Source organism: Telopea speciosissima, chromosome 6 (assembly GCF_018873765.1).
Source record: "Telopea speciosissima isolate NSW1024214 ecotype Mountain lineage chromosome 6, Tspe_v1, whole genome shotgun sequence".
In the NCBI taxonomy this organism is placed as follows: Eukaryota; Viridiplantae; Streptophyta; class Magnoliopsida; order Proteales; family Proteaceae; genus Telopea; species Telopea speciosissima.
Window position 1 is genome coordinate 57,865,995 of NC_057921.1, and position 27,321 is coordinate 57,893,315.

Consider the following 27,321-nt stretch of genomic DNA (forward strand, 5'->3'; position numbering starts at 1 on the left):
AAGAAATACAGATACCTACTTGATACAAATATGGTTTATGAAAAAATAGTGTTTTGATCTTGTATCCAACTCAATACAGGTCAATATGTATCGATATTGGTATCAACATACGTGAAATACATCCTTGACTAAGAGGCCATAATGACTTCCTTGTTGTATGTGAATGGCTGAATTACCCTTCTCCATTGTTTCAGGAGTTCCTCAGAGCGATAGAACACATGAAGTGAAAGAGATTCTCTTTTTATAGTGGGTGACAAAAAACTTAGTCCAAAATAAGTTAGGGCTGAGTTTTTTGTCACCCACAATGAAGGGAGAATCTCTTTATTCATGGGTTCTGACGCTTGAATTCGACTTTGGAACAAAAAAATAGATATTTTAAACCTTCGTCAATAGAGATGAGAGTAACAATGAGATAATGGTGGTGAGTGGAGAGAAACCATCGGGGGTGATATCTATTCAGGAGTAGAGATGTCATCTCAGGGTGTCCTGTGAGAGGGCGTAGGAAACACCGCAAAGTAGAGATCTTTTTTCCAAGTTATAATCATAATTATATATTATTTTTGGAGAAAGTTTTTCTCCACTGTTGGTGACGGAAAAATACACCCATGTAGGGTCATAAAACTCTTCCGTTTATTGTACGAAGTGAGTACAGGAACCGGAACAAAATCGTATAAGAATTGAAACCGAACCAAACCAAGCAAGTTTAGTTTGAGTATCGCTTTTCAGAATCGATTTGGTTCGGTTATGGTTCACACCTGGAACCGCTCTCCTGACATGAAATGGCATATCTGCCCTTAAGTACCATGTTATCGCATCTTATTAGTCCACTACTCCGCTTCCTGTGCGGCATGAACCCTCTTTAGTCTCCATTGAATCATTTTGACTTCCTTTCCCTTCCTTTTTACTTGCAAGTTGCAACTAGACGTAAAACCCTAGTAAAGGAATCAAAGCCTGCAACTTCATTCGCGTTCGAAGAGCTTTTGACCGTCTCTGGAGTGTAGTCCTACCATGGCGTCTGCATGTAGGTTCATCAGAAGAACGGCTCTTCCGTTCATCAAATCCGCCGTTAAATCAAATGTTCGAACAACATCACTTGGGGCGACTGTAACAGCGCCAGCTTCAAGAGTCCCTCTCTCAAACTGTACAGCTCCTGGTCGTCGGTTTTCCTTGTTGAGCAGGTCACTCAGAATTCTTTCTTGATCGTTCTTATTGGTTCGTTTTTGTGTTTGGTTGATTGGGTATTGATCTGCCTGGTGTCTGTACTAATTGTGGTCTGTCATTGGTTTTTGTCCAATAGATCTCCAGCGGAACTTGGAGGCGTGCAATCTCTGTTGCCTCTCCACAGCGCCGTTGCAGTTGCGAAGCTTACGTCATGTCTGAGCTCGAACTCGAGGAGTTGCCGCGCTCTCTCACAGGGTACCCTCTGCCGTACCTCTCCCGGACTCTAATGTTTTTTTGTTTGAGTGTGAGTAGCTGCTTCACTAACTATGCTTTATCAGGAATTGATCGGTCCCCCTCTCCCCTTTCTATTTCTATGAATTAGTCATTTTCTGCCATAACGTATGCTGAAGCAAAACTTAAGGCAAACTGAAACTGACCTCTTTGATAAGTGTTTGTTGGCCTTCCATTGGAGTGAGTGAGTTTTGGATGTGAAGAACAGAACATTGAAGATGAAATTATGCACAATCTTCTTAGATTATAACTGGCAAGGGGACCCAGTTCTCTGATTAGGTAATCTAGAAGCATCTTGTTCCCTAAAACTAAACGCCTTTGCATCGGAACATTCTCCACTAACAAGAATCGAGTCATGCGACAGTACTCCCGCACTTGGCAGGAATAGCCATACTAGGATTGTTAGGCTCTGGTTATTCTCCTTGGCCAATTATTGACTCCAACATTGTTGAGACTACTCGGTGGAGTTCAACTTTGGATATATTTCAGGGAAGATGCATCAGCTCCCATGCATAATTGCATTAGCAATAGATTGACTTATTTCTGCTCTCCCTTCAGACATTTAGGCATTGGGCTTCCCCGTCTTTCAGGTGTACTCTGTCAATCTCATCTCAACAGCTTTCCTTCTTGGCAATCCAGGTTCTTCAAATATTAGGAGTGTCTTTGTGGATAGTGATGAAAATTTTCTTTGTTTTGTGGGCCTGCTGGGGCCAGGGAATTCAAACAATATGGAGACTATAGCCCTCCTTGTCATTCACAGCTTATTGACTTCTCATGGATGTTGTAGCTTAAGGTGGAAGGAATATGCAGTTATAGGTTGGATGGCGTCTTGTGATAAGTGCACCGTGGGGATTATTGCTGTGATTTTGAAACCTTTGATGACTTTGACCTGTGGTCGAGATTAAGTTTACCCTTTCATTGGCTACTTAAAGGGAGTAATTCATTAGATGATGAGTTAGCTAAGCAACTAGGTGCGGGAGTGAATTGCAAACATTAGTCAATATCTTCAGTTGTGTTAAGTGCCTGTCCAGCTATTCTATGGTTGTAAGTGGATGCTTTTGGCTGGCTAGTCTTGTTTGCTTCTTAAGTTGTATCACGGTATTGCCTTCTTGTAGGCATCCTTCTTTCTTCTAATAGTGTTTTATTGTTCATCGAAAAGCAAGCCCTGTTCAACCTAGTTCATCCATTGACAGTTTTCAGTGGAAGCTGAAATCAATTGAACAATGTTCCTGAATGATGAGGAAATGCTGCATTATTCGGGACTCCAAATATCTATGTTAGGGGCATTTGAGTGCACCAGTGGTAAGAATCAGATTTGAAGAGTTAAAAGACCAATTGGTCGACCAAAAATTACTTGGGAAGAAGTGGTTAGGAAATTTCTTTGGTTCGACATAAAAGTGGCTTCAAACAGAGTGGAATGGTGAAACAAGATTATGTAGCCAACTTCATTAATTGGAAAGAGGCTTAGTTTAATTGAGTTGAGTTGGTCCATCCAACAATAGCCTCTTGGTTTGTTTTTTGGGGCATCAAATAATCACCTGTGAAATGAGAGATTTATGGGCAATGAAGACTTTCTCTTTAGCAAACAGTAAAGGATATCAGCTAAATATATGCCAAGGTTTGAGATTTCGGGTTTTGATTGAAATTCGACTGAAACTATGGATGTTTTGGCTGGCCATTTCAGTGGTCAGATGGTCATATTTTGGCCTGAAACTTCAGGGAAACCCTAATTAAGCATTTTTATACATCTTGGAACCTTTTGATTGTAAAAAAAAAAAAAAAACACCCCAAAAATGGTAGGGTAGTTTTGTACTCTAGGTTTGTAGTGTATGTTGTACCATGCTGTATACTGTCAGATGTAGCATATTCTACACATAATTTAGTATTAGAACGCACAAAATTCAATGAAAACAATAGAGATATGCATTAGAAATGATGGAAAAGCATTTGATATTACACAATGTCAAAGTGTTACAATTACAAGTATAAGTGTACAAGTGTTATAAGTAGTCTAGTACAATTGTACAAATGTACAACCAAGGTTAGAATTCCCATGCGAAACTGTTCGTTCAACTCTATATCACTGTGGATACGTTGTAGTAGTCCCCAACACTATGTTCCACCAAGAAATGTAGGTGATTTGGCCTAAAAAACCGAGTCTGGGATTTTTTTGGAGTTTTTCCCCCCTCTAACAGACGAAACAACTTGAAACCAAGTCGAAACAGAAATTTTGATTGAAAAAGTGTTTTTATATGTTTTTTTTTTGGTATTGAAACCGAGTCAAAACCTAAATTTCGCCCAAAATGCCGAAATTTCGGTTTCCTACTGAATTGTACGTAGTTTCATTTCGACCTTCATCGAGACCGAAATCTTTCGTAAAATCTCGGTGGTTTTAACTGAGATTTCGAATTATGAATATATGTAATGTAAATTCATTCACATATGACCATGTGCAGTGGTGTGCTTCTGGGAATTATATGGGTGCATGAAAGTTGCTTTGAAGTCTAGTTGGTTTCTGGCAGATGGTTATACTTTATGTTTTTCTTTCCATTTTTCTTTTCATGGAGCTGGTCTGCTTCCGATTGTATATTCCTAGCATGCCCCAGAAAAAAAAAAAAAGGTTGTTAATTTATCATCTTGTTTTTTATTTTGGTCAACTGTTTAGCCTTTTCATCGATCTTGGTGCAGAAACACATTCCTAATTCTCAGAAGTTAACTTGGTAAAAAATACTCTCTTTCAGTAGCCAAGTTATGAAGAGATCTGCTGAACTACTACCAAGTACTTCAGTTTCTTGCTTGATTGTTTATACCCTCTCATTCTTGAAATTGGCTCTGTAATTTAGTATCTGCAATTTAAGAGTGGCTTGTGTAATATGGCTCCTGGGCACACCAGCTACCATTTGTTTTTCTTTTTTTGGGGAAGTGGTTCTCTGTCCGGGAGCACAGCCTACACCAGCACTCCCTGTATGTATCTCTCTCATTCCCAAAACAAAGGGCAGAAATGTCTTTTCACGTGGGGAGGAGAGAAAGACACATGGGAGACTGGCATAGGCCACACTTCCGTACAGAATTCTTTTGACCTTTTCTTTTGGGCGGGGGGCCAGGGGGCTGTGTTGTGTGGGAGTGGGAAGAACCAGTGAGCCTTCATGTCTAACAATACGTTTAAGACCCAAACTATGTATCCTATTGCTGCCATGAAGTCCAAATACTATCAACGCAACCATGTAATTGACACTATTGTGGGTGTATTGAATGCAAACTGGTCTGCTTATAATCTTGAAGTGCAAATATTATCAATGCAACCATGTAATTGACGCTGATACCATATTCAGAGTTTTTCATTGATTTTCTTCGATGATTACAATAGAACTGATAAGCTGCTTAAATAGAGAACACAACAAACCCGCGTTAGACAACCGCGGTTAAAAAAGTCTTCAACTAACCTAACCATAGTTGGTACAACTAACCTAACCATAGTTGGTACAAAGTCTTCACCTAACTGTGGTTGGTACAAAAGTCTTCACCTAACTGTGGTTGGTGGACAAAGACACCGAACTGACATGGAGTGGTGTCGACATACATGATACATACTCGATACTTGTCGGATACGACATACATGATACTCACTACATACATACTCAATACGCAATACAGACATACATTCAAAAATAAAAACTAATCCGTATCAAAGTCGGTATCGCTGGTGTAGGGGATGAAGAAGTCTAAGGCATGGTCGACCTCGAACTCCATGTGCTCGCTCATGATGCGGTGGATGAACGGATGTTGCAGGACGTTGTTGACCTCCCATGCTGTACTGGTACTTTGCAGAAGGCAAGAGGGCAAGGTGGCCGGATCAACATGGTTATGGGTGCACATAGTTGTCATGAAGGAAAACCATCGAGCTTTATGCTCGTCTGACTGGTCACGATGGATAAAGATATCCTGAGAGCTGGATTCATGGAAAGAGAAGGTAGGGTCAGAAGCAATGAGATTATGATCCAAAATGGGGGGAGTAACCAAATGATGATGAATGAAATCAGGTGGTCGATGAAAAATATAAGTGACAAAGGGAAGTTCATCAAGGGCTGAGAGGCTATGGAGCCAAGTAGGAATAGGAGCAAAGAGGCGGAGAAAACGGGCTAAGCACTGGGGTCTTTGGAGACGAAAATAGGCTGAGCCTGTTGGGTTGGAGAAAATGGTGGAAACGGTGCTGAGGTAATGCCAGAGGGTATGACGGTTGAAGGTGAGAGCTACCTTATGGACTGCAAGAAGGTGCCAGAAGAAGACCACACACTCTTTATCAAACAGAGCTGGATTAATGGCAAATGGGGTAAGGAATGGATAGTCTGGGTGACAGACAACCCAGTCGAACTGGAGTCCACTGGTATGAACAATGGAGAGAAGAATAGACTGGTATGTAGAGATACTATATGCTTTCAGAGTGCGAAGAGAGAGATTGCTGAAAAGAGAGGCTGGTAGCAGGGGTAGAAGCTGAAGCAAAGGATCAGGTGTGGAAGTGCGGATGAGGAAGAGGAAGCACTGGAGTTAGGGGCATGCAAAGGACGAGGGATGGAAGAAGATAATGGTAATTTCTTCTTAGTGCGAGAGAGGAAGTCTAAGCACATTGTCTTTGCCTTTGATATGGTGAACCTTGAATGACCATTGGGAAAACCATGAGCCCATCGAAGGAGTGAGATTCAGGGAGCTGCCTTTTGAACGTAACATCTTTGGGAAAGCTATCATGTCCATTTCTATCAGGAAGGAATGTCCGATGAGGAAGAAGCTGGAACTTCTAACGCGTCGGACCGCCGAATTTCCTTGAATGTGGAATGATAATGTTTTTCGGAGAGCTTGAATTCACCACTACGATATCCACAGATACGTCGTGTCTTGTCTGGGAGTTCTTCGAGGAGAACAGCACCCCATTGTGTATCACTAGCATCAGTCTGGATGATACGGAGACCTGTAGAAGGAATCTGCAGAGTGGGAAGATCCTGAGCCAGAGTCTTCAAATCTTTGACTGCCGAAGTATGAACAGTGGACCATGGTGGTGCATCTTTCTTCAAAAGGCGGTGAAGATGACTAGTCATACGGATTTGATGAGGAAGGAATTCGGCCATATAGTTGATGATGCCGAGGACCTGTCGTACTTCCTGACGGGTAAGGGGACCGTCCGAGAATTCGAGCAAGGAGTGACCAATGTGGGGTTGTAGCTGGAATTGTCCATTGGAGATGGTGACACCAAGAAAATCAATTGTGTTGACTGCTACGACCATCTTCGTTGGAGAGAGCATGATACCTTGGGTCATAGTAATGTCCAAGAATTGTTGAAGGAGGAGGGCATGTTCGTCCTCAGTGGTAGAAAAAAGGAGGATGTCGTCAATGTAGATGAGAGCATGCTCTTGAATGGGAGTATAGATTTGCTGTGGCCTGCTTTGAAACAACGATGGAGCCACTTTCATCCAAAGGGAGAACAGTCCATTGGTAATGACCTCCAGGAAAACAGAAACCTGTCTTGGGGCGATCTTCGGGATGGATACCAAGCTGCCAGAATCCTGCTTTGAGATCAAACTTGCTGAAGAACTTGGCCTTGGATAGCTGGAGGAGAAGAGCTGGCCTGGTTGGTAATGGGAACTTGTTAATCATCAAGCGAAACGCATTGAGAGGCGATAATTGATCATGAGGCGGAGCTTGCCGCGTCGTTGTTACGCTCTTTTATTGACATGAGAAAGCTTCGCAGGCCCAAGGGGAAGATGTCTTCTCGATGAGACCTTGGGCTTCCAAGAGGGCGATCTCTTGACGGGCACTGGTGAGATGTTCAGGGTTCATGCCTGAATGGCTGGCGTTGGTAGGATTGATATCCTCGTTCTTCTTGAAAGGAAGACGGATAAAGAACTTAGTATTTCGCCAGAGGGGGCTGGAACACTTTGTGAGGAACTCATTATGATTGTCCGCACTGCAACGAAGGATTAATTGGTCCTTGATACCTGCAATAGGAGCCATTAGTAACAATTTGGGAATAGTGGTCCAGGGGATAAAATGCTTCTTATAGCTGAGGCCATGGATACTCCATCGAAGGTGGGGTAACTGGCATAAGACGTCAAAGCCAATAAGGGCATCTCGACCAGGGAGAGAGGAACCTAACACTGTATGGGAGATGGTAAGATTGGGGAACAATCTCAGCTTAATGGGATGTCTGGAAATGAGATCAACCGAGAAGGTTTGACCATCGGCTGCAGTAAAAAACTGACGATGAGGCTTCCAATTGTCTGAAGGAAGAACATGGGGGGCTAGGATGGTTGTAGAACATCCGGTATCAAAATAGCCAATAACCTTGATAGGACGATCCCATGTTGTAGGGAGAATAGAGAGAAGAGCACGTGGTAAAGGGGTTTTGGTGATAGCCAAACGGCGGCTTAGAGGGTCGAAGATGATAAGGGTAGAATAAGCGGGTAGATGGGGTCAAATCCATCGGACTCGGGTGAAGAAGTATCGGATCTTCGTTCCAATTTTGAAAACGAACAGTAGATCTGGCGTAAAATCATCGTCCATAGAGTAGAGAGATTCAACGTCTGCATCAGGATCATCTGTGATGGAAAAGGGAGCAAGCATATGCATGAGCTTAGCTTGCTTAGTCTTGTCAGGGCAATTCTTAGCAAAATGCCCAATTTTGCCGCAAGCATAGCACTTAGTGGAAGTCTTTTGTCTGAACTTCTTGCGTTTGAAGAATTTGTAAGGCCGCTGCTGCTGTGATTTCCGTTTGAACCGATGAGGCCGGTCGTATGTCTAGAACGGAACTTGTCGGGATGGACTTTAGAGAAATGGGACTTCTTCTTGGGCGGACGTGGCCGAGTCCCTTATCTTTACATTTGATCTTGAGATAGAGGTATCACACGCATACGTGAGCTTATGGGTAGTCTTCTCCCATTGCTTGAAGAAGAGCACGTTGGTCAAAGCTTTGCGGGGCGCGAGGATCTCTTGGTAAAGGCGTCGATGGGGGCTTGATCGGTCGTAGGCAAATTGCTGTAAAGATTTTGAAGCTTCTTTTCCCGAGAGGTTCGAGGAAAGAGTTGAGGAAAACTTTGTTTCGTATTAGGATCATCCGATCCGCCTAAGATGTAGAAACGGTCCGGCGGTACGAGTGTAATGCTTGGCGAGATCAGCCTTTTGGAAAGAGCAGCACTTCATCTGGAAGTATTCTTCACGAGCTTTGATGCGGTTGTTCTCAATAGGGCCAATCATTTCATTATACAATTGAGCGATGAAAACATCAATGGGGATCTGAGTCCATTGGAGTGTCGATAACCACCGAGGGCCATAAACCATTCTCACGAAGTGCCGTGGGAGCGGGCAAAAAACTTGGTGATAGCGGTATGTCGATCGATAGCACCGACAACCAACATTTCTGCCGATGAGCCAGGCATGAAACTCGGAGATGCGTTCGAGGCCATTTATGGAAAGGAAGACCATGAGAGTAAGCATTGTTTGGGGTGCTTGATTGCCAAAAGAGCTTGGAGCTTGGATCACGAGGAGGCATCGTGGGATCTTGGGCATTTTGGTATTCTTGGGCACGTGGAAGCGATGTCAGCCCATTTGCTCGGCTGCTATAGATGATGGGTTCGATTTATACGGTGCGAGGGGGTTGCAGTTCGGTAGATGGGCATAGGGCTCGAGAAGGCGGGAGATCGAGTCCATAAAGTATGATGACCAGGAGAAACCTTAGAGAGAGATAAAGCGGTATGGGTGGAGGAGCTAAGGTTAAGCCCTGGGTCAAATAATTGCTAAGGGTATTTGGATGGGAAGGTGCTGGGATGATAGTATAAGCGGAGTCAGGAGGTGATGGTTTAGAGCTGGGAGGAACCCAGGGGACAAAACCAGGAGGTCCTGAAGGTTGCTTTCGGGTAAAGGTTGGAAAGTGGGTTGCACCAGGCTTAGCAAGAGTTATAGGAGAAGGTTGAAAAACTGGCCGCAAGTCTCGATGGAGTACGAGGTATGAGAGCGCTGAGGTTTGGCGGATCGTGCCTTGTGTGCCCGATGTCTCTAGCGATCTCGGAGTTCTTAAACATAGTCGTAGGAAAGCTATGCGGGCCATATAGTCATGATAAGCGAGTGCAGCAGTGAAGCGGTGGTTGGACTAGCCTTGATAAGTTTCGAGTTTGGGCTAATCGAGTGTTCTTCCGAGGAGAAGACGCTTTTCTTTTTCTCGGCAGGAAATAAGATAAGAGGCTTGAGCGGAATCCTTCACCGTCGTAGCTATGGACATAAGCTCTGGTGGAGGGATTCAATCCGTGATTTCAAGTAACGGATTGTGTCGCCTTCATTCTCGTCGAGAGCAAGCGTGTGATGTTCTTGGTATGAAGAAGCTTGGTGAGTGCGATTCTCGAACCGAGCATTCTCTCGCGCCCGATTGAAGTTGAGGCTTCAACAGAGGAGTTATAGCCATCTCGGCCATTCATTGCCAAGAACATTAGTGTGGAATGATCTTCCATTTATGACGGGCAAGTATCAAAGATCCTCATAATCAATCGAGGAGGGGAAATTTCTGATGCCGCGTGAATCGGGTAGCCATAAAACATGGAATGGGTCATTGCCGCTAAAGCACGAGCTTGAGTGTTCCGCCGGGGAGATGGAGGAGCAGGTGGTAGATCGGGCTTCGCATAAGCGAGCGGATTTCGTGGAGGAGTCAATGAGAATCAAAAAGCAAGTAACAACATCCATGCAATGCAGGGTTTGCTGCTGCCATACTGACATGAACTGACCGCATCGCCACGATCTTCCGCAAGAGGGCCAACATTAGGGCAGCCTGCTTGATAACGGAGCCATAGGTAGTCCGGGCCGCGCTTCTTCTTTTTAGGTTTCGGAGGCGGCGTAGGAGGAGGGGAATCATCAAGATCATCACTTGATCAAACCGCCATCCGAGGATGGAATGGGGGAGAATCATACCCATATCTGTATGGGCGTGGATAACTCGCATGGTACGTCCGTCCTCGAGTGATTTGTAGACGGATTTGTTCTGTCACAACGGAGGGGTCAGAAAGCAGCAGTAAGTCAGTGGGTAGATTCGTAGTCGTGATCCAAGACTCGGGATGAGCTTGATGAGCTGTTTCGATCAACTGGTCGGGGGACATGAGCTTTATCGCTGGGATCCCGCTTCCTTTCGCCGATCCTGACGAAGAGAGCCGCATCATTGGCTACCGGAGAAACCAAAATACAGATTCAATGCATGATTTCGCAACTGAAAAGCATATCTCGATAATTTTGCAACGGCCGCATCAACTTGATTCTTTCTCGAGGAGCACCGGTAGTTTGTGAGTCAAGAACCGCTGTGCATCCGCTCGATTGGGATCCTCAAGAGAAATATCAGAAGTCAGTATACGATAGAAGATCGTGCCGTCGTTCAGAGTGGTCTGAACATCTGTAATAGTGGCATGAGGGAAATTCCGGAAATGAGTGTCCAGGAAGTTGAGACGCATCGCCACTGGGAGTCCTTTGCGACCGTGGAAAGTTGTTGCTATCTTAACCGCACCCAAATGAAGATGAGTGTAGCCAAGATGGATCCATTGGCGGATCAAGTCTGGACTGATATTGACCGGGAAGTATTGTTCCTTGCCACTGGCAGTAACCTGGTTCTGCGAAAACGGAGGAGCTTGAACATACTCCTTAAGACCCTGAGTCTTCTTGGGAGCAATAATAGTCCGAAGCCTCCTGGTAACCGAAGATGACGACGTCTGTGGGAAGACATCATAGGGATTGAGGATTGGAAAGTTCGTCGGATGAATCTGTTGCTCAGCCGGAGTGTAACTGAGTTCATACAAGTAATCCACCTTAGACGCATGGGATTGCTTAAGAGTGACTGGAGCCGGAAGAGTATTCGGAGGTTGTAAAGCCATAAATTTGAAGGGAAAAAGGACCACTGTTTGCGAGAGATGCACCTGGACCGGCTGTCAAAAATTTGGTAGGAGATGGTTAAATATAGCAGAAAATGATAAATAATAGGCTTCTTAGACCCAGGTCGGAGGTAACCCGATTGTGCCGGGATTTTATAGCGGCCATGCCTGCATACCCACACCTGCCTCAATGGACGTTACCAACCTGAGATTGGGAAGACCTGTATTAATCATTCACACCTGTTTCTGATGCAGAGGATCCGTCTAGGACGGCAACTGCAGAGCATACTTAGGCAACAAAAAAAGAACCATCAGAAACCAAAAGAAGAGACAGAGGAGCAGGGAGCAGAGCTCCAACAAACAAGAGCCAAAAAGATTACTCACAAGGCTCTGATACCATATTCAGAGTTTTTCATTGATTTTCTTCGATGATTACAATAGGGCTGATAAGCTGCTTAAATAGAGAACACAACAAACCCGCGTTAGACAACCGCGGTTAAAAAAGTCTTCAACTAACCTAACCATAGTTGGTACAACTAACCTAACCATAGTTGGTACAAAGTCTTCACCTAACTGTGGTTGGTACAAAAGTCTTCACCTAACTGTGGTTGGTGGACAAAGACACCGAACTGACATGGAGTGGTGTCGACATACATGATACATACTCGATACTTGTCGGATACGACATACATGATACTCACTACATACATACTCAATACGCAATACGTACATACATTCAAAAATAAAAACTAATCCGTATCAAAGTCGGTATCATGGTGTAGGGGATGAAGAAGTCTAAGGCATGGTCGACCTCGAACTCCATGTGCTCGCTCATGATGCACGGTGGATGAACGGATGTTGCAGGACGCGTTGTTGACCTCCCATCTGACGCGGTACTTTGCGTAAGGCAAGAGGGCAAGTGGCGGATCAACATGGTTATGGAGTGCGCATAGTTGTCGCGAAGGAAAACCATCGAGCTTTATGCTCGTCCTGATCGTCACGATGGATAAAGATATCCTGAGAGTGGATTCATGGAAAGAGAAGGTAGGGTCAAGCAATGAGATTATGATCCAAAATGGGGAGTAACCAAATGATGATGAATGAAATCAGTGGTCGATGAAAAATATAAGTACAAAGGGAAGTTCATCAATGGTAGGAGAGGCTATGGAGCCAAGTAGGAATAGGAGCAAAGAGGCGGAGAAAACGGGCTGCCAAGCACGGGGTCTTTGAGACGAAAATAGGCCGAGCCTGTTGGGTGAGAAAATGGTGGAAACGGTGCCGAGGTAATGCCGAGAGGGTATGACGGTTGAAGGTGAGAGCTACCTTATGGATCGCAAGAAGGTGCCGTAAGAAGACCACACTCTTTATCAAACAAAGAGTTTGGATTAATGGCAAATGGGGTAAGGAATGGATAGTCTCAAAGCGATGTACAACCTGGGCCGAATCGAGTCCACTGGTATGAATAATGGAGAGAAGAATAGACCGGTATGTAGAGATACTATATGCTTTCAGAGTGCGAAGAGAGAGATTGCATTGAAAAGAGAGCTCGGTAGCAGGGTAGGTAGGCTCAAGCAAAGGATCAAAGTGGTGGAATGCGGATGAGGAAGAGGAAGCACTGGAGTTAGGGCATGCAAAGGATGTGGATGGAAGAAGATAATGGTAATTTCTTCTTAGCGCGAGAGAGGAAGTCTGCAGCACATTGTCTTTGCCTTTGACATGGTGAACTCGAATGACCATTGGGAAAACCACCGAGCCCATCGAAGGAGCCGAGATTCAGAGGAGCCGCTTATTTGAATCTGTAACATCTTTGGGAAAGTTGCCATGTCCATTTCTATCAGGAAGGAATGTCCGATGAGGAAGAACTGGAACTTCTCAATACCGCGTCGGACCGCCAGAATTTCCTTCAATGTGGAATGATAATGTTTTTCGGAGAGCTGAATTCACCACTACGATATCCACGACATACGTCGTGGTATGTCATGGGAGTTCTTCGAGGAGAACAAGACCCCATTGTGTATCACTAGCATCACCGGATGATACGGAGACCTGTAGAAGGAATCTGCAGAGTGGGAAGATCCTGAGCCAGAGTCTTCAAATCTTTGACTGCCGAAGTATGAACAGTGGACCATGGTGGTGCATCTTTCTTCAGAAGGCGGTGAAGATGACTAGTCATACGGATTTGATGAGGAAGGAATTCGGCCATATAGTTGATGATGCCGAGGACCTGTCGTACTTCCTAACGGGTAAGGGGACCGTCCGAGAATTCGAGCAAGGAGTGACCAATGTGGGGTTGTAGCTGGAATTGTCCATTGGAGATGGTGACACCAAGAAAATCAATTGTGTTGACTGCTACGACCATCTTCGTTGGAGAGAGCATGATACCTTGGGTCATAGTAATGTCCAAGAATTGTTGAAGGAGGAGGGCATGTTCGTCCTCAGTGGTAGAAAAAAGGAGGATGTCGTCAATGTAGATGAGAGCATGCTCTTGAATGGGAGTATAGATTTGTAACATGGCTCGCTTGAAACAACGATGGAGCCACTTTCATCCAAAAGGGAGAACACCCATTGGTAATGACCTCCAGGAAAACAAACCTGCTCTTGGGGCGATCTTCGGGATGGATACCAAGGCTGCGTAATCCTGCCTTGAGATCAAACTTTGTCAAGAACTTGGCCTTGGATAGCTGGAGGAGAAGAGCTGGCCTGGTTGGTAATGGGAACTTGTCATCAAGCGAAACGCATCGAGAGGCGATAATTGATCACAAGGCGGAGCTTGCGCGCCGTTGTTCTCGCTCTTTTATTGACATGAAAGCTTCGCGAGGCCCGGGGAAGATGTCTTCTCGATGAGACCTTGGGCTTCCAAGAGGGCGATCTCGACGGTGATCGGTGAGATGTTCGGGGTTCACGTACGAATGGTGGCGTTAGTAGGATTGATATCCTCGTTCTTTGAAAGGAAGAGCGGATAAAGAACTTAGTATTTCGCCGAGGGGGCTGGAACACTTTGTGAGGAACTCATTATGATTGTCCGCACCGCAACGAAGGATTAATTGGTCCTCGATACGCAATAGGAGCCATTAGTAACAATTTGGGAATAGTGGTCCAGGGGATAAAATGCTTCTTATACCGAGGCCATGGATACTCCATCGAAGGTGGGGTAAGCGGCATAAGACGTCAAAGCCAATAAGGGCATCTCGACCAGGGAGAGAGGAACCTAACACCGTATGGGAGATGGTAAGATTGGGGAACAATCTCAACTTAATGGGATGTCTGGAAATGAGATCAACCGAGAAGGTTTGACCATCACGTGCAGAAAAACCGACGATGAGGCTTCCAATTGTCTCAAGGAAGAACATGGGGGGCTAGGATGGTCAGAGAACATCCGGTATCAAAATAGCCAATAACCTTGATAGGACGATCCCATGTTGTAGGGAGAATAGAGAGAAGAGCCTGTGGTAAAGGGGTTTTGGTGATAGCCAAAACTGGCGGCTTAGGAGGGTCTGAAGATGATAAGGGTGAAGTAAGCGGGTAGATGGGGTCAAATCCATCGGACTCGGGTGAAGAAGTATCTGGATCTTCGTTCCAATTTTCAAGAACGAACAGTAGATCTGGCGTAAAATCATCGTCCATAGAGTAGAGAGATTCAACGTCTGCATCAGGATCATCTGTGATGGAAAAGGGAGCAAGCATATGCATGAGCTTAGCTTGCTTAGTCTTGTCAGGGCAATTCTTAGCAAAATGCCCAATTTTGCCGCAAGCATAGCACTTAGCGGAAGTCTTTTGTCCGAACTTCTTGCGTTTGAAGAATTTGTAAGGCAGTTTCGTTGTGATTTCCGTTTGAACCGATGAGGCCGGTCATGTCTAGAACGGAACTCACGGGATGGACTTTAGAGAAATGGGACTTCTTCTGAAGGACATGAGCAATCCCTTATCTTTACATTTGATCTTGAGATAGAGGTATCACACGCATGTGAGCTTATGGGTAGTCTTCTCCTATGCTTGAAGAAGAGTGTTAGTCACAAAGCCTGCAGGCACCGAGGATCTCTTGTAAAGACGTCAATAGGGGCTTCGATCAATTCGTAGGCCAAATTGCTGTAAAGATTTTGAAGCTTCTTTTCCCAGAGGTTCAGGAAAAGAGTTGAGGAAAACCTGTTTCATATTAGGATCATCCAGTCCACCTAAGATGTAGAAACGGTCCAGCGTACGAGTGTAATGCTTGGCGAGATCAGCCTTTTGGAAAGAGCAGCACTTCATCTGGAAGTATTCTTCACGAGCTTTGATGCGGTTGTTCTCAATAGGGCCAATCATTTCATTATACAATTGATGCGATGAAAACATCAATGGGATCCGAGTCCATTGGAGTGCCGATAACCACCAAGGGCCATAAACCATTCTCTCGAGAGTACCATGGGAACGGGCCAAAAACTTCGTGATGACAGAGATTGTCCAGAGCACCGCAACCAACATTTCGCATGAGCCAGGCATGAAACTCGGAGATGCGTCGTGCCATTTATGGAAAGGAAGACCATCAAAGGTAAGCAGTGTTTGGGTCTTGATTGCCAAAAGAGCTTGGAGCTTGATCTCGAGGAGGCATCGTGGGATCTTGGGCCTCGAGGTCGAGCTTTGGGCTCTGTGGAGCGGTGTCCGGCCACACGCTTATAGATGATGGGTTCGATTGCTTCTGGTGCACGAGGGGTTGGTCTGGTAGATGGGCATAGGGCTCGAAGACTGGGAGTCTGAGTCCGTAAAAGTAGTGACAGAGGAAACCTTAGAGAGAGATAAAGCAGGTATGGCTGGAGGAGCTAAGGTTAACTGGGTCAAATAATTGCTAAGGGTATTTGGATGGGAAGGTGCTGGGATGACAGTATAAGCGGAGTCAGGAGGTGATGGTTTAGATCTGGGAGGAACCCAGGGGACAAAACCAGGAGGTCCTGAAGGTTGCTCGGGTAAAGGTTGGAAAGTGGGTTGCACCATAGGCTTAGCAAGAGTTATAGGAGAAGGTTGAAAAACTGGCTGGGAGTCTGATGGGTACGAGGCATGAGAGCGCTTGGGTTTGGCGGATCGTGCCTTGTGTGCAGCCAGATGTCTCTGCTGATCCTGGAGTTCCTTAAACATAGCTGTAGGAAAGCTATGCGGAGCCATATAGTCATGATAAACAGGGGGTACGACAGAGTCAGGAAACCGGGTTGGACTAGCCGGATAAGTTTGAGTTTGGGCTAATCGGAGCTGTTCTTCCAGAAGACGCTTTTCTTTTTCTCGGCCAGAAATAAGATAAGAGGCTTGAGCGGAATCCTTCACCGTACCCTCTGGCATTACCTCAGCACCGTTTCCACCATTTTCTCCAACCCAACAGGCTCAGCCTATTTTCGTCTCCAAAGACCCCAGTGCTTAGCCCGTTTTCTCCGCCTCTTTGCTCCTATTCCTACTTGGCTCCATAGCCTCTCAGCCCTTGATGAACTTCCCTTTGTCACTTATATTTTTCATCGACCACCTGATTTCATTCATCATCATTTGGTTACTCCCCCCATTTTGGATCATAATCTCATTGCTTCTGACCCTACCTTCTCTTTCCATGAATCCAGCTCTCGGGATATCTTTATCCATCGTGACCGTCGACGACGAGCATAAAGCTCGATGGTTTTCCTTCATGACAACTATGTGCACCCATAACCATGTTGATCCGCCGCTCTTGCCCTCTCGCTTCTCGCAAAGTACCGATGACAACATGGGAGGTCAACAACGTCCTGCAACATCCGTTCATCCACCGCATCATGAGCGAGCACATGGAGTTCGAGGTCGACCATGCCTTAGACTTCTTCATCCCCTACACCAGCGATACCGACTTTGATACGGATTAGTTTTTATTTTTGAATGTATGTCTGTATTGCGTATTGAGTATGTATGTAGTGAGTATCATGTATGTCGTATCCGACAAGTATCGAGTATGTATCATGTATGTCGACACCACTCCATGTCGTGGTGTCTTTGTCCACCAACCACAGTTAGGTGAAGACTTTTGTACCAACCCACGCTTAGGTGAAGACTTTGTACCAACTATGGTTAGGTTAGTTGTACCAACTATGGTTAGGTTAGTTGAAGACTTTTAACCGCGGTTGTCTAACGCGGGTTTGTTGTGTTCTCTATTTAAGCAGCTTATCAGTTCTATTGTAATCATCGAAGAAAATCAATGAAAAACTCTGAATAAACTCTGAATATGGTATTGAATGCAAACTGGTTGCTTATAATCGTGAGTGAGTTGACACCACTGGTTGAAAACCCATCTTGACCCTCTGACCCACTGCCAAAGAAAAGACAATCTGATGTAGATAAGTCACTTAGAGGGCTTATTTTATTGAAAATAAGCTTTGGGTTGGGCTATATTTGTATTGGGACTTTGATCTAGGGGTGTCAATTCCAGGCCCGGCCCGATTACTAAACGTGTTGGGCTTAAGCCCGACACGTTTAGTAATCGGGCGGTCCTGGTGTGGGGTCCTAGCCCATAGGCCACCCGACTAGAACGACCAATTCCAGGCCCGACCTAGATCGCGCCCGACCCAGCCCGACCCTTTAACTTATAAACTTTCCCTCCCCTTCCCTCCAAATTTCCATTTTTTTGTTTGTTTCTTTGTTGGTCTTTGACATTTATTGGTTAGATATACTTAACGTAGGTGAGATGAGGCTTAGTTTTAGTTTTTAGATCTTACTTTGTTAGATGTGCTTCTATTCGGTGTTGTGTTGCTATTTTTTTATTCCCCTCTACTTATTTTGTTAGATGTGTTTCTATTCGGTGTTGTGCTACTATTATTTTTCCCTCTACTTACTTTGTTAGATGTTCTTCTATTCAGTGTTGTGCTGCTATTTAGTTGGGATAAGCTTTATTTGACTTTGAGTTGAGGTGTACAGTGACTGCCCAACGGTGTGATGGTTTGAACTTAAAATTCTGGTTGCATGTCAATTAGTAAGCCCACACCGTTTAGAGTTAAACGGTTCATTAGCCCGTTTTAGATCCGGTTTAGGCCCGTTTCGTCCAAATAAGGCTGCCCCGATTAAGGACCGAACACCGACCGACTGAAATGAAATCGTACCATGCCCGCCCAAGGTAAGCCTGAATGCCTAAACGGTCGGACACGGTGCAGCCTGTAAAATTGGTGAGACCCGGCTAGGCCCGACCGAGCCCGACCGGTTGACACCCCTACTTTGAGCCCATAGGTTTACTTTGTAATTGGCCAATTTAATGAGCCTAAAATAGAAAGTAGGGAAATGGATTTGCTTCATTAGTTTAGTTAAAGTCCTATTTTGAGTCTATTTTCTTTATTATTTCGCTTTCCTAGTTAGTTTAGGTTACCTTATTAGTAAATGATAGGGTTAGGCCTTTCCTTTGTAATGTCTAAGTCTATTTTTGATTCTTCTATATAAGTTTGCAAGGGAGGTCAGTATTGTACACGAATTTGATTCATGAAAGCCTTGTGAAAATCCTGAGATAGGATGGGTGAGATGCCCAAGCTGAGATAGCCATTCCCTTCCCCCATCCCCTTCTATCGGTTATTGAATCCAAACCCTAATTTTGTTTGAATCGAGTTCAAAAGTGCTACAAGCTGCTGGGATTTTTTTCAGTTGATTGTCACATCGATTTCTTGAAGATTACCACATCAAGATCATTGCTGCGTCAACAGGTTACAAATTTGTGGGTTTTTATTTGTTACTTCAACCAAGAAGATTGTTCCTTCATTTGAGTTCCCATTGTTCTCTTGGTTCCCTCATATGATTTCTTATTTATGGAAAGGTTTTCTATTTGATCCTGCCTGGGATTAGACCTATTCAGGTTCTAGTCTTACATTACAATCACGTTCATGTGGTGCATTGATGCCTGCTTTTTGCTTGCCATATTCCTCAAACCCAATGTTAAAGATAGTCTTCTTTTCTTTGAAGGAAAATAAATAACAATAACTCATTGTCGCTGACACATTGCAGCATAAGATAATTCTAACCTGAATGGAATCCATTGATGACAATTCCAATCAGCTTCTGATCCGTTAGTGTGTTCAAGGCTGGGATTATATGCATCTAAATCTATAAAATAATTCGGATGTCAATCAAAACCACTATGTTTGTGGATGCCTTTTTCCTTGTTTTTATCTGTATGCACAAGGCGTATGGTTTGATCTCGTTTTTTGACCATTAGTGGACTAGGTTTGGTGAAATAATAATGTATTATTCTTTCACAGTAGAACCATGGGATGTCAAACCTCAATTATTCTCTGGTTTTAGAAAGAAATAAATTCATGTCTTCACATGTAAAGAACCATCCTCTGCTTCTGTATTTCTGTCCAAAGACCAATCTTCACAAAAACATTGTGTTATCATATGACTTCGAGGAGTTGTTTGTTGTATTGTGCATTCCATATATGTGAGACCAGATGCTTTGAATTTCCTTAAGTAAAGGGAGAAGTGATGAGATGGTTTCTTTTGTTTATTTTAGACGTCATCACTTTCACCATCTCTGGAGACCAACTTGAGATCTTTGGTTCCTGCAGGCACATGAATCTCCCAATGATTGAAAGAAATAGATTGGGCTTTGACCTGCGAACCATGATTCACAGCATCATCAAGTACGAACACCATTAACAGTCAGACTAGTTACATATTTACCAATTGATTGCTTATCCATGTATCATTTAACATAATCATCTGAATGTACCTAGAATTTCTTTACAATTTGAGATGTGGAAGATGGTTCCTTTTTGTGGAAAATAGAGGCATTCATCTTGAGATCTGCTATTCTTATGTGTTTATTGTTTCCCCTTGGTCAATATTAGATGTACGCCTTTAGGAAAAAATGTATGCCCTTTTTATTCTGTAATGCACCTTCAAAGTATTCTGCATATTTTTTTTTTTTTTACAATTGAAATCTCAATGATGTGTCTTCTTGTCAGTTATCTGACACGGAAAACTCCTTATCTTGACCATGTATGCCCAAAGGCTCCAGTTATTTGCAAAGAAAAAACAAAGTTGCAGAAAAAAAAAATACAATTCCATCCCCCCCCCCCCCCAAGTGCACACTTCCCTTCGACTTTGCCTAGGGAGGAAAAATCAGCAGTAAGCAGCAGAGAAAAGCCACCAAATTTCCATCCTTCCTCCTCTGAAAACTCAAAAGAAATTGTTTTTGCCTTCTGGGAGAATGCAATCCAAAGACATGAGACACTCTCTCTTTCTCTTTTGAAGTATTTCCTTAATTTTCCACACATTCATATATAATAATGGACGAAGTTCCTTTTTTTCTTTTTCCTTGTTTTTCTTAAATATTTGCCAGTTCTGTGTGTGTGTGTGTTGCATTCTTTTTGGTCAAAGAAAATGTAGTCCAAATTATCCTTGAAGATTGAAATATACCATTGACTAAATGTACCATGAAATTTTGGTACTATGTATTGATGACAGAAGCCACAGGGGAATCTTACAAATTAAAAACCCAAAAAAGGGGGGGGGGGGGAGTGGAAATCATTTCTAACTTTGTGCCCATCTACTTTTGGTTTCTACTTGATTCTTTGGTGTCTCTACTTTGCATCTATCCCCTTCTTAGGGTTTCCCTAGGGAAACACGTGCAAAATCATGACAATGTATCATATGCACTAAACTAAATGTTTGATCAAATCCAAAAGGAAAACAGTAGAACAAAACAAAAAAGCAAATTGTATCAGTAATAGATTATTTGATATACAATGAGTTTTTGGTGATTGCATCGTTGTGATATTTAGTGAAATCAATTGATTGTATCGCCTGATATAGTTCCCAGATCACACTGGCCAGATGTTCCAGTCCCAACTCCCAATAGTACTACTTTCTACAGTGTAGGCATCCATTTGTTTGGTGGGTAAGATATACATTGATGAAGTACTTGTGATGTTTGGATGAGAAGATTTGGGCTGCCCTACCAAACTTGATATTTATGGCATGCAGTCTTCCAAGTTCGATGCCTTGATAACATTCCAATTGTGGAGGGACTGTGATGATGTGGGCACATCAGATTATTGAATATGCCAATTTTAGTCAGAGTTTTTGCACATTCAATTGTTGCATATGGGTTTGGTTGTACTAATATGTAGATTAATAATAGTAATAATATGGTAACAGAAATTGCTCCTTTTCCCAGATGGAATTGATGGTACGTGAATCGTTTTGCTTCATGCTGTTTTAGAAGGTGGGTTCCTGTCATGTACATGCTTTATTCACAAAACAGCTGAATTGTGGTGTTATTTTCCCTCATCATCAAATTGATCATTTTACCATTTTGTTGCTTTGCTTATTAGTATAGACAATCCATCGTGCCATAATGAGTTGACAAATGTAATGTTGATAGGACTGTAACATATGAATTTTAATCATTGCTCCTCATTTCACTTTCTGATTTAAGTTTTCTTTGATTGTGATATTAGAGCTCGGCCTATCCGTTCCAAGGTGACAGTGCAAGCAGATAACCATTGTTACGACATTTATCTTCTCACATTCAGACATATGAGGCTTTTGTAGTTCCTACTCAACAACTGCTTTGGAAATCATTATGGAGCAGTGAAACTGGTTTTGATTTTTACCAACTGAGATAAAACTATTTTTTTTTTTGATAAAGAAAAGGTGGCCAAACATTTGTTCACATAAGGCATGCAATTAATTCATCTTCAATGGCTTCTCTGCTTCTGCTCTCTCTTTTGTTCCCTTTTACGTGGTTTTTAATTGAGGCCAAAAAAAACCCCTACCAATCTTTAGGGTTAATTACACAAGAAAACCCGGTGTAGCTCCTCTGCAGTCACTTGAAGTACTGGTGAAACAAAACATAATGGGTGGGGGGGTGGGGGGTGGGGGGGGGGGCGGGTTGGGGGAAGCTGTGGGGTCCGGTGAATCCAACACTCCTCAATCTTCCCTTTCTGGTTCACTAGTATTTTCAAGTGATTGGAGAGGATCCTACCTAGGCCAAAAAAGAAACTAGGGTGGTTGTTCTTGCCAACTTTAAAACATTCTTTACCTTCGGCAGACCAGATAGGTGGAATTGGGGTGCTTATCTGCAACCTTATAGAAACCTTGGCTTTTACGAACTCAGAGATTGGGATTTTCGGTGCTAGCCATCCGCAATGAGTTTCTGGAGGTCATGTCTCTCATTGTGGATCATCTGGAAGTAGAATCGGATTGCAAGGACATCATAACATACAAATTTCAGGGGGAAGAACCCTTTCCAGCAACCGCATACTACCCAACAGATATGCCCCCCCCCCCCCCCAATCAAAAATCAGCAATACAAACCGAATACTCTCGAAGATAAACCATAACAAACCTTTCCTTTCAAACAAACTAAACTTTGATGGATACACTTCTTTCCCCCAAATCTCCGTCTCCCGTAAGGGGGAAAAAAATACATTCTTAATCAACAAATAACATACATTATTCATGAACAGAATGACCTGATTTTTAAGTATCAAACCATAATTCATTATATCCATATCTATGCAATCAAATTCTGGAGAAGTTATTGTTGTTTCGTTTGACTCTCTTTCTCAATCTGTAGAGGTGGTCAATTTAGCCATAGCATCTGAGACATGTCTCATAGAAGGTCTCCACTCAGGACTAGTCTGAACGCAGGCCAGAGCAATTTTCAGAACTGCAACCATCTCCTCTTCCCTGTCAAATTCTTCAACCAAAAAGGGGTCCAAGACATCTGATAGTGGCTTCTCTTCCGCAATGCAGAGCTGTATCCACTGAACAAGATTCATTTCTGATGTGCCCATTTGGATCACTGACGATCTTCCAGAAATCATTTCCAGTAAAATCACCCCATATGAATACACATCCCACTTCTGTGATGGCTTCACCATTTTCACGGCTTCAGGAGCTTGATAACAAGATCCTGTGCTTACGGATAGAGTTGGACTAATCGTAATGACTTCGGCGGATGGTGCACTCTGTTGTTGCATTGGTTTCTCTGAAACCATTCGATTGGATTGCAGCATTGAGAAGCCTCCAGCTATATTGGCAAGGCGCCCAACTCCAAAGTCAGCAATTTGAGGCTCCAGGTTCTTTCCGAGCAGTATATTGTTTGGCTTCAGATCACCGTGAACATACTTTTGGGGGCTGAATTCATGCAGATAAGCTAGACCTCTCGCTATTCCTCTCATGATTCTGAGTCGAACAGACCACCTCAAGGGTGTAAACGATGGCATTCCAGCCTTCCCTGATAATTTTTTTTGAAAACTTATTACATCATCATCAATGTTAAAAATGGTAACCGCCATAGATGGAAACACATTTGCGGCAAATCAAAATAACCAGAAATGAGTGAAAATTTGAGCTTTAGTTGGCTTACCATTAATAATAGCAGTGGCAAGGTTGCCGTTTGGTATGTAATTATAGATGAGTAGCTTCTCATCTACAGACCAGTAGTAGGCTCTAAGAGTTAAAATGTTGGGATGCTTGAGCTTTCCTATCGCTTCTACTTCAGTCTGAAATTCCTTAAACCTTTGGGAACCTCCTTCACCCAATCTCCTCACGGCCAAAGTAATTCCATCTTCAAGCACAACTTTATACATAATACCAATTCCACTCTTACCCAAAACAAAGGCAGATGCCTTCAGAAGCTCATCCAGATCGAATCCCACCTGTGTATCCAATGGAATAAGATCATATTGCTCTATATTTTCTGAGAGAGTCTCAAATTCATCTTTCCTAAAGCACAAACACTCCTTTCTCCCCTTTGATCCTTTCTCAAAATTACTTCCACGATCATCTTTACCTTTCCCACAATCGCACACTTTCAAGTAACAGTAAGAGAACAACCACCCAATGAGGAAAATTCCAACCACATCACTCGCCACAATTGCAATCACAGCATTCTTACTCAGTCCTCTGCTTTTTCCGATCATAGTAGAGGGGTCATTGTTGGGTATGAAGGGAAAAGAAGATGGAGCACCGGCACCAGCAGTGTCTGAAGAACAGGGGTCCTTCAATGGAGGTCCACAGAGACCTGGGTTCCCAATGAAGGCCGAAGGTCCTCTGTTCAGGAGAGCACCACTCTGAGGTATCGGGCCGCTTAGATTGTTGTAAGAAAGATCGATGTAAACCTTCTCTGGAAGATTCCCAAGGCTGGATGGGACTGAACCACTGAACAAATTATGAGACAGATCAACAGCACCTTGCAAGCTCGAGAGATTACCTATGTCGCTAGGAATGGAACCTCTCAACTTATTGTATGAAAGATTGAGTTTTTCCAGAGCAGTACAAAACCCAGATGGCAAAGAACCAGTGAAATTGTTTTGGCTGAAATCGAGAAATCTCAATCTCTTGCACTGAATTAACGAAGTGGGTAACGACCCATTCAAAAAATTCTGCGACAAATCTAAGGTCTGAAGGTAACTAAGCTTGCCAATATCAGGAGGAATAGACCCAGATAAAGCATTTCCGTAAAGAACCAAACTTTGGAGTCCCTGCACATTAAACAAGCCAAGGGGCAAGCTCCCATAGAACTGATTGTTCGCAAGATTGACATGCCGGAGCGCACTGAGGGATTCAAGAGCAGAAGGAAGAAACCCAACAAGCTTCTTCTTAGGTATGCTAATAGAAACAACCTTACCTTCTCTGCAAGTAATCCCATTCCATGAACAGGGGTTGTCATCAGAGGAGTTCCAGTTATTCAATGACCTTTCTGGGTCATCACTAACCGACCGTAGGAGTGACAAAAGAGCTACGCCTTCATCATTCAAAGAGCCCACAAGAAAAGAAGAGTTGCAGAGAAGAAGAAATAACCATACAAGAACCAGAGCCATTACTGCAAATTCTGTGACTTGTGGAGAGAAATGACCGTTGCAGCAAAACCCAAAGCATAGAAGATACTGTCTCTTACAGTGCTTACTTTCCCGTCCAAAGAAACTATATAAATGAGCCTGAAGTGGCCTTGAAACGATGGAGAAGGAAGATACAGAGAGAGAATAAGTAAACAGGTATCTGGACTCTTGAAGCTTTGATAGCAATGTAGGATAGAAGGGTTGGAGAATGGGAAAGCGTTTCAGCTTGCAGAGCACTGGAAAGACTGGAAAGAGATTGTGGAAGTGTAAAGAAAGACCAGATGAAAGAGGCAACAGGGTTGATAACTTGATTACAAATCAGACCAATCGGTTGAACCAGAACAATTGTGAATCGACCATCCCACCCGCATGAGCGAACCAATTCCATGTGAATGTAACAAGGGTCCAACCAAGGTTATGGTCGGACCATGTAGTACAGAACCTTTTCCAATAGAAATAGTTGGAAAAGTTAACATGTGAATGAGAGTATGACAAATGGAAGTAGCCGTTAGTAGAGTGAAAGTTTGAACCCCACTTGGGCACTTTCGTAATAATGGTATTGGGTGTGTTAATGTGCCTTCTTGATTAAAGAAAACATTAGTAATCTAATTTCCTGGCTTTTGATATGCTTTGATTCTTGGGGATTATATTATTGTACCTATTTTGCCCTCATTGAATGCATATGATGTAACTAAACAGGATATTTCGAGTTGCTCTCTACACTTTATTATGGATTCTATGCTTATATTACAGTATTAAAATTCTGTGTAGTACTGGCGGAGCGATGTTGTACATCCGACGACATAACAGAGACCATGTGTACCATGCTGTGTGGGTCTACCAAATTAATAAAGTTTGAAAAGCCCCAACCCCCAGGTGAAAAAATATCATAAAGGAATTCAAATTAAAGAAAACCAAATACATTTATTAGTAAAGGTGTGTGGGTCTGTGCCCTGTGGGGATTGAAGAGGAGCTCAAGAGCTGCACAGCGCAGAGAGGGCCATCACCCACCCATGTCAATAATAACTTCGCCTAGAGGTCGGAGGTTGAGAGTTCAGACATCATCAGATCTCTTCTTTCTTTACAACCCAAAACTTGCTACCTTTTCTTCTGTTAATCCTACTTTTATATTAAAGAGTAGAATAGATATGTAGTTTATTAGAAAGAAAGCAGTCTTTCACTATATAGATCATCCAGTTCTGCACAAAGGAAGGCAGTGGTGAATGGTGAATGGTACTATTTCTTTCCTTCACTATTTCTCGAGAGGATTCCTCTTAGGCACTTATCTCTTGCCATCGATCACATATTCCTATTAGAGATTTATGAGTACACCCCGCTTTGTGGTGCACTTAAGGGTGCAAGTTTGGCCCTAACAGCCCGAGCCTGTCCTGAGCTTGAATAGAGTTTGAGTTGAGATACCCTGGTCTTGAAGGCAGGTCAGGATCGAGAATTTCTAGCCCTGTCGACCCAGCCCGACCTACCCCAACCTTGTCTTCTTCTTCCTTCTTCTTCTCCCCACTGTGGCCCTTTCCCTTCCCCCACCCCATGTTTAATTAGTATCAATCAAGGTCAATCTGGCCCAGCTCTGAGGGTGGGTCTGGGTTGGATTTCTCTGGCTCTGATTCAGGGTTGGCCCAACTAAGAGGACTCAAGATTGGACTAGGTTTTTAAAAAATCTGGTCTAACCCGACCTTGTTGCAGCCCTACTTCGTAATCATTTGGTATAAAAGTAGGCCCTTTTATCCTTTGTTGTTCGCTGCCCAAACAACACAGTGCTGTCCCCTCACATGAGGTGCGAAATGATGACTTAACCTCCCTCGGGCAGTGTGTTCGGGCAGGGAGGTTAAGTCGTCATTTCGCCCCCATGTCAGGGGATAGTAGGTGTTGTTCGGGCAGCGGACAGCAAAGGATAACGATCCCATCATATCTTGCCTACCTATAAAATTTGAACACAATTCAAGTATGGATGTTCAACATACACAAGCATAATTGGATACAAGTTGGGCAAATGATTGAATTTTTGCAGATAATTTGACCGATGTTAATCCATAATGGACCTTACCAATAGATGAAAACTATCACATCATTAGCCATGTGAATAAAATCGGTTGGGACGTGTTTTAAGCATGATATCATTTCTATGCTATCACATTTTTGTTTTAATTTAT

General features: G+C 43.4%; 2 protein-coding genes across 5 annotated transcripts; one reads left to right on the forward strand and one right to left on the reverse strand.

The window, feature by feature from the left end:
* The first annotated feature begins 930 nt into the window (after positions 1–930).
* On the forward strand, positions 931–21,958 carry LOC122666253 (protein NONRESPONDING TO OXYLIPINS 2, mitochondrial-like). 4 transcript variants are annotated; one of them, XR_006333518.1, is made up of 5 exons: positions 931–1,178; positions 1,298–1,465; positions 19,868–19,942; positions 21,481–21,528; positions 21,764–21,958. XR_006333518.1 is itself a non-coding variant. In XM_043862414.1 (3 exons), the coding sequence occupies exons 1-3, from the start codon at positions 1,009–1,011 to the stop codon at positions 21,787–21,789; spliced, it is 315 nt and encodes a 104-aa protein (XP_043718349.1). In that variant the 5' UTR covers positions 931–1,008; the 3' UTR covers positions 21,790–21,958. The 4 variants fall into 4 exon arrangements, 3 of the variants coding, with proteins under 3 accessions (XP_043718349.1, XP_043718350.1, XP_043718351.1); XM_043862414.1 differs by lacking the exons at positions 19,868–19,942; positions 21,481–21,528 and having other exon boundaries at positions 1,298–1,416; XM_043862415.1 differs by lacking the exons at positions 19,868–19,942; positions 21,764–21,958 and having other exon boundaries at positions 1,298–1,416; positions 21,481–21,601.
* An 823-nt stretch (positions 21,959–22,781) lies between these two features.
* Positions 22,782–25,431, reverse strand: LOC122666252 (receptor protein kinase-like protein ZAR1). The gene is made up of 2 exons (XM_043862413.1): positions 23,680–25,431; positions 22,782–23,547 (listed from the first exon to the last, which is right to left on the reverse strand). Exons 1-2 carry the CDS (start codon positions 25,133–25,135, stop codon positions 22,874–22,876), a joined length of 2,130 nt encoding a protein of 709 aa, XP_043718348.1. The 5' UTR covers positions 25,136–25,431; the 3' UTR covers positions 22,782–22,873.
* Between the last annotated feature and the right edge of the window lie 1,890 nt (positions 25,432–27,321).

What these genes read in the sequence shown, in the direction of transcription:
- LOC122666253 (XM_043862414.1), top strand. Translation starts at nt 1,009, where the DNA reads ATGGCGTCTGCATGTAGGTTCATCAGAAGAACGGCTCTTCCGTTCATC. An exon ending in CGGTTTTCCTTGTTGAGCAG is followed by an intron (nt 1,179 to 1,297) that starts GTCACTCAGAAT and finishes TTTGTCCAATAG; the next exon opens with ATCTCCAGCGGAACTTGGAG. An exon ending in TTGCCGCGCTCTCTCACAGG is followed by an intron (nt 1,417 to 21,763) that starts GTACCCTCTGCC and finishes TTGTGATATTAG; the next exon opens with AGCTCGGCCTATCCGTTCCA.
- LOC122666252 (XM_043862413.1), bottom strand. Translation starts at nt 25,135, where the DNA reads ATGGCTCTGGTTCTTGTATGGTTATTTCTTCTTCTCTGCAACTCTTCT. An exon ending in TGCCACTGCTATTATTAATG is followed by an intron (nt 23,548 to 23,679) that starts GTAAGCCAACTA and finishes AAAAATTATCAG; the next exon opens with GGAAGGCTGGAATGCCATCG.